Genomic DNA, 7408 nt, shown 5'->3' on the forward strand with positions numbered 1-7408 from the left:
TAAGTAGTCGAAATAATGCTTCGATTTTCAACTTCAGTATCTTGTTCGATTGGAAAGTGAATATCGTTGGTGCAAGTATACTATTATATATCTATGATAGTACCACGGTTTGTTGTTGATGTATAACGCGTTACCTGATGGATATTGTGATATGATTAATTTGGAATTTATTATTAAGACCTATTATAGGTCAATTTTTTTTTAATACTATAGATAAGTATACCTACCTATAATAGGTATGTCTAATACCTAGAATGACAAACTGTCTCCGCTTAGAATCGTTTTTCTTATGTACAGTGATATATTATATCATTGAATTCAAATTTAATACTATCCATATACAGTGACCCACTTGTAACCTACTGTACAGCAGAGCGACATCCACTTACCCACCTTTTTTAATTATAAATACAGTAAAGAAGCTATAATAACTTCTTTATTCATTAATTACTTCTTGATTACATGTATATTTGTTCTACAACCTACATAATTGACTGAAAGTATTTCAAAATTATTACTTGATGCTTAAAATGTCGTAAAATCATAGCCTGCTGTGCTTGAAAAGCATACCTATTTACATATTTGTTTGGAAAATTTGCTCTCCACGTTGGCCACTCAAAATTGTTACCTGCAGGGGAAGGTAGTGTGTTCAAGTTCTTTTCCTTGCCATGTGATCTTAAGTTTCTGATGTGCTTGTCTGTTACATAGGTAGAAGGCACATATCTGAGTCTTATCTGGGTTAGGTTTTAGGTGGTTTTTCTGGTAATATTCTAGCATGGTCTGAAGATAAGTATTCATCTTACGTTCTACTTCCTCAAAGTTATTACCTTGGATTGCCAGAGCCACATCATCTGCATATAAAAAGGATTTTTCATCTGGTTGTGTTGGAATAGGTTGGTCGTTCGATAGACGTTGCATAGTATTGGAACCAATACGGTGCCCTGGGGGAGACCATTGTTCTGGGTTGTCCAGCTGATCTTTTTACTCTCCAGGACTACAAAAAACCGTCTGTTTCGAAGTAATGCCTCAACAACTTTAACAAGTCTACGGTCATCAGTGAGTTTGCATAGTTTTTCCAGAAGTAAATTGTAGTTTACGGTATCATAGGCCGCTGTGAGGTCTATGAAGGTTATGCCCGTAATCTTTTTTTCTTCATAACCAGTTTCTATATATTAATTTAAGTTGAGAATTTGGCTTGTGTATGATTTACCAGGCCTAAAGCCCGCTTGCTCCTTAATGAGTTTGTTGTCTACAATGGGGCCTAGTCTGTTTAGGATTAATCTTTCGAAAAGTTTGTACAGATGGCATAGGGGAGAGACTGGGCGGTAACTTTTGGGATCGTCGGGGTCCTTCCCAGATTTTAGGGGTGCGATGATCTTTGCTTTGCTCCATATTTTGGGGATCTGGTAGGTGTTAACAATTTCGTTGAAGAAGTCAAGAAGCCAGTTCTTGGCGCCCTGTCCAAAATTCTTAATCTGTTCCGTCGTAATATCGTCCAAACCTGCAGCTCTCCTGTTCTTAAGATTTTTAATTGTTCGGTTTAGTTCTTCTTTCGAAAACATACTTGTTAGTATTGATGTTTGTGGTCTCCTTTTTTTGTTAATTCTTGAATGGTTCTTCGTTTTGCCCTTAGAATTCTCTTTATTGGTCTTGCCGTTTAGGAGTAGCCACCTTGTGTTATGAGATTTTGTGGGATCGCCGTCAAGTCTTTTAATAAGGTCCCACGCCTTTTTACTGCTATGCTTCATATCCATTTCGTTTAGGAGTGAATGCCAGTGTATCCTCTTTGTCTCAGCGATTGTTTGCATGAGTCTTTCACCTTTTTCAGAAGTTTCAATGCTGAAGGGGTTTATATTGAAAAGTGCTGCGTATGTTTCATACTCTTCGGATTGTTCCGAGGATAGGCCAGGAATATAGTTTACTCTACAGCCTCTCGGAATATGGTTTCTTGAAACTTTTTTGACTATTTCAATAAAGGAGTCGTACTGGGTGTGGGATGCGGGAATTGATTTTAACTCGGAGTTTAAATCCCTTGAGAAAGCAGGCCAGTTTGCCTTTGTGAAGTTGAATCTTCTTTTGAAAGGAACTTTAATGGGTTTGATTTTAGCCAGGACTTCACACGATATTGGGCGATGTTGTGAGCGAGGAATGGGTTTGTTAACTTTTTGGTGGCCTGTTGTCTAATATTTTTACTCACGAATATTATATCTGGATTGTATCCCCTCCTCCATCTACCGCTATTGAAAGAATAAGGTAGCTTTAGGTCGTGTATTAGTGATAGTTCGTTAGCTTCAGCCCATTTCTCCACCGCCTCTCCATCTTCATTTGTGTCCGCATATCCCCATATTCGCTATGGCTGTTGAAATCTCCTATTATTATCTGTGTGTTCTGGCTATCGAAGTTCTTAGGTTTGATGAACTGGAAAGGGATACCTGGAGGTTTATATATTGATGTAATTGTACGGTTTGTCAACTCTATGGTTAGGATTTCTATGTCGTTGTGGTCAGTGTAGTCTGTTCTCAGAGTAATAATAATTTTAACAAAAAGTTGAAAGAATTTTTAAATCATGCCCGACGGCACTACCATATTTGTTATGAGGTCTTTCTATTACTAGTTTCATGTTCTTAATCTTCGGGCGGATACTATTTTGATCTCGGTGGGTTTCTTGAACGCATATAACATCGCATTCGTTCTGCATGCAAATTTCGGCCATAATTTCACCTTTGATCATTGGCAAGTCGAATAAATATGGTTTATGATCTACATATATTTTACGTTTACAGTACGTACACAGTATAGGTATACTCGTATGTTTTTCGTTATACATGTACGTTTATTCAACGTTGATCATACTTTAATCAATGGTTAGTCGAACTTACGTCGGAATATCGTTAATGATACTATGTGCCTTACCTATCTAATCTAAACTTTAATTCGTATTATTTTACCAAAATAAACCTCTGCGATGGGTAAACCAGGGCTTATTCTAACGGGCAGTAGGGCCCAAATTGGGCAGTAGGAAAAATCAAACGGGTAGTTAACTTTATGCATATAGGCACCTTAAAAAAATATAATTTTTCTTATAGAATGATTGAATTTCTACTGAGTATTTGAAATTTGTGTAATTTATAAACTTAACCTAGTACCTAATAAGTAATAATTGTGTAGTTTATAATCTTTGCTACTTCTATGATTGATTAATCTGTGAAATAGAAATACGAAATTACGATTAGGTACCATCTATGTTATCGATTAAGCTTATCGCGACCACATAGACCATTGTGCACTGTGCACACATTAAAGCGCACGGATACGAAATTCAAAAATGGAATAACCACCAATTATTTTATCTTTGGTTTCTAGTAAATTATATATTATGATATAGAACGAAAAAGGTATTATATGCACCTAATTTCATTATTATATCTATAACTTTCGTCAAAACGTTCCAGTCTTTCATGAGTGTATAGGGTGTGTAGCTATTTCCTATAATATCAAATTTGAAGAGGTACATCGCGATCGGTACATGTGAATAATTATTTTATTATTTTTCATAATTTTGATTATTATTTATTGACAAATTATACTTTAGTAGCTTTAGGGCCGTATATTTTATAGTCGATTTTTAAGCCTATTCTTATCTTTTACTTTTAAAAGTAATTCTTATAAAAATATTAGTATTTATAAAAACGTTTGAGCCGAACTTTTTCTAGTCGTAAATAACTATTTTTATATGCGCTTTTACCTAAATATTTTTTTATTCATTCATAAATTACTTCTAAGGCTTTTCTATTTAAATTGTTAAGTTATTGTCGATTGGTACCGAAATTTGTAAATTTGTAAACTATCTATATTCTAAACAAATAATATACACAAAAGAATTGCTGTCTCATAAGTATGAGTAATATTTAAAAATCTTCAGATCGTCAAAGTCTTAAAGTTGAAACAGAAAATGAATATTTGTTCGTCCACTTTAACATGCCACCTTTAACATTATGGGATCCAAAACCTGCATCTTTGTTATGAATAAACTGACGATTAAAAGAAACTTCCAAAGCACGAGAACAAGGTTGGTTTAAAGGCATTTTTGATCAATCGTTGAATCCTCACTCCTTAGGTCTTACACAACGATGTCCTAGAAAAGGAGGATACAAATCATTCAAAAAAAAAGAAAATTGTAAATATATAAAATATATTTTCATTATTTAGATATTTTAATTCTATTTTACTATTGTAAAATTGTAATTAATAATATCTAATAAGTAGGTATAAAAAGCAAAAGTATAATATTGACATGTTTTAGTTATAATGTTATAGTTCATTTCATGAAATAAACTTCAGTGTGTTTGGGCAGTAGGTAAAAATCCTTAGAATAAGTCCTGGGGTAAACCGTTGTTGAAATCGAATAAAACGTAGTCAGTCGCAATACGGGTCGGGCGTAAAGTACAAGTGTTTGTCGATAGCCAACCAAAAAAAAAGTGATCGAGGATTATACCTATTCGAACACTCAGTAAATCGAAAACCTTTATAAATCGAATTTTTAACTCGGTCCCCTGAATTTCGAATTAACAAGTGATTACTGTTGTATGTCTGTACGGTATCCGGACATTCCCCCCCCCCCCCGACTGTTTTCGGCGTAGTAGGACATTCCCCCCCCCCCGATACATTTTTTGATGCGGACATTTTCCTCCGTTTATTTTTTATTTTTAATTATTTACTTTCAAATATAAAATTAAAATTATTTTTTAATATACAAATATTTTTTAGCTTTTGATCATATTTATTTTTTTATTTTTGTAAAAACTGTACGTTAACTAAAAAGTATTTAATCTTAATTTCAATACAAAAATAATAAATAATATTTAAAACAAGTTAAGTAAGATATTGTCTAAATAATATAATATAGTACAATACAACTGGCCAAAAAATCCGGCATAAAAATAAAAAAGATTGTATAAACAAAATATAATAAATAACTAATACTAAAAATTTCGGCATAAAAATGAAACAGTATTTGTAAAAAATTCTTTATTTGTGATTCATTTTTTATTCCTTAACACATATTTTTTAGTCTTTTTTCATATTTTTTTTTTTTTTTGTAAAAACTACCTGTTTGAATATTTAATAATTTAATATTTGCTAGTGAATTTGATCTCTGGAGTGCTTCAATGAACATCCAAATATTTGAATGCTGGATGCTCATGAGTCATGACGATGTAAGATTGTATAAGAATGTTATCTTAATAGTCTTAGTAATTTACTGGGTTTTGGACACAATTTTAGATTTAAATGTTACCCATCTAATTCAATATTAGTATACTACTATTTTACTTTTATTTAAAACTATATTTTTACTTAACTTGTTTTAAATATTATTTGTTATTTTTTTATTGAAATTAAGATTAAAGACTTTTTAGTTAACGCACAGTTTTTACAAAACTAAAAATAAATAAATATGAACAAAAGCTAAAAAATATGTGTTAAAAATAATAATTATATATTCGAAGGTAAATAATTAAAAATATAAAAAACCAAAAAAAATGGGAGGGAAATTGTCCGCATCCAAAAATTTATCGGGGGGAAAATGTCCTACTACGCCGAAAATAGCCGGTGGGAAAATGTCTGGGGGGGAAATGTCCGCAATTCGTCTGTATATATATATGTATCTATTTATGTATATCATAATACTTGACCATTGTCTATTACATTCATAATAAATATTTACATTTTACAATGACCGAGGTCCGTGGGAGACACAGACTTCTATATAGTAGTATAGAAGTCTGTGGTGGGAGACATCAATATATCTTGGCATGAATGACGATCTTTATTTTACTCCATGATCATTCAAAAATGTTTCAATCTTGTTACCTACCACGTTACCACCATAGGAAATATATACCACCGTCGAATACAGTAAACAATCCCCTCCCCTCATGTGAAGTCCAACCTAACCTATTATGCGTTAACATTACTCGTTAGCGCGATATTCGTAATCGTAAACACAAAAAGTAAATTTTCCGTTGCCGACGCCGACGCTGTGTTGAATAATATTTCGTACAAGGTCCAAAGGAATTATTCTAAGTAAGTACTCACGTCGACAATAATCACCCGCGTTTCGTGTTCGACATCGAAATTGACTTCGATCGGCCACCGAAATTCGGATTTACACGTGCAGGATCGTGGGAGCGAAACGCACGTGTCGATGAGCAAACGATATTTTGCCGGTTTACCTGCTCGTCGTGATGTCTGTCGTATGGACAGCCATCCGGACACGAGCGGTCCAAATTGCGTTGACCTGGGCGCTGGTCTCTCACCGATCACACGACACGTGCTGGATAAGACGGGCGTGTCGTGCCGGTGGTCGTTGTTGTGTTTGATATCGACGACCGTCGGTTCATTACCATTGCTGCCGACTTGACGTTTCTTCTAGTGACATTTGGCACGAATTTCGTCAAAAGTAGGTGATGTTTACCCTTCGGTTATGGCTTATAGGAAAATTCTGACGTCATATGACACGAGATCTTAGGGTGTTTTTTTACTACCGGCTCCTGTGTGCAGACAGAAAACGGCATTAATCGAGCAAAATCTTTGTTTAGAATCGGAATTAATGTGTGAATGCCCGATGTCTATGTGTATATTTTCGATTATTTCGACAGTCACGTATTACTCTAGTATTGCAGTAAACCAGTAAATAATATAATATTTGTGTTATATTTTAGAATGGACGACCAGAGCATCACGTTAGATGTTAACCCTAAAGCATATCCTTTGGCTGACCAACAGATGACCACAAAAATTTTGAACTTGGTTCAACAAGCAATGAACTATAAGCAATTACGTAAAGGAGCAAATGAAGGTCATTATTTTCATAAGTGTCTTTATTTGATAATATGCTAAGTGTTCGTATTATGATTTTCAGCCACTAAAACATTAAACAGAGGTATTTCTGAATTCATTGTCTGTGCTGCAGATGCAGAACCTTTAGAAATTTTATTACACTTGCCATTGTTATGTGAAGACAAAAATGTGCCCTATGTTTTTATTAGATCAAAACAAGGTTTGTATTGTGAATTAATTATCTATTTATCACATTCACAAATATTTTTATTTTTTACAGCATTAGGTCGAGCATGCGGTGTTTCAAGGCCAGTTATAGCGTGTTCTATTACCACTGATGAAGGTTCACAATTACGGCCACAAATACAACAAGTTCAGACTGAAATTGAAAGACTATTGGTTTAATTTTGTACACGTTTTTACATTTATAATACTGAATTGGAAATAATAATAATAATAATAATAATACTACATCATTCAAACGTTTAAAGTATGTTATTATTTTGTAATAATTACATTTATTAATATGATATATTAACTAAATACATTTCCTTCTAGTAGTTTTCAA

General features: G+C 33.5%; 1 protein-coding gene across 2 annotated transcripts; it reads left to right on the plus strand.

The window, feature by feature from the left end:
* Positions 1 to 5916: 5916 nt before the first annotated feature.
* LOC100164236 (NHP2-like protein 1) lies at positions 5917 to 7408 on the plus strand. 2 transcript variants are annotated; one of them, NM_001162145.1, is given in 4 exon segments: positions 5917 to 6084; positions 6723 to 6859; positions 6923 to 7060; positions 7121 to 7408. In NM_001162145.1, coding segments are annotated over 3 exon segments (399 nt in total). In that variant the 5' UTR covers positions 5917 to 6084; position 6723; the 3' UTR covers positions 7246 to 7408.

The sequence above is a fragment of the Acyrthosiphon pisum genome, chromosome A1 (assembly GCF_005508785.2).
Source record: "Acyrthosiphon pisum isolate AL4f chromosome A1, pea_aphid_22Mar2018_4r6ur, whole genome shotgun sequence".
NCBI classification, from domain to species: Eukaryota; Metazoa; Arthropoda; class Insecta; order Hemiptera; family Aphididae; genus Acyrthosiphon; species Acyrthosiphon pisum.

What these genes read in the sequence shown, in the direction of transcription:
- LOC100164236 (XM_008183313.3), top strand. Translation starts at nt 6,724, where the DNA reads ATGGACGACCAGAGCATCACGTTAGATGTTAACCCTAAAGCATATCCT. An exon ending in ACGTAAAGGAGCAAATGAAG is followed by an intron (nt 6,860 to 6,922) that starts GTCATTATTTTC and finishes TATGATTTTCAG; the next exon opens with CCACTAAAACATTAAACAGA. An exon ending in TTTTATTAGATCAAAACAAG is followed by an intron (nt 7,061 to 7,120) that starts GTTTGTATTGTG and finishes TATTTTTTACAG; the next exon opens with CATTAGGTCGAGCATGCGGT.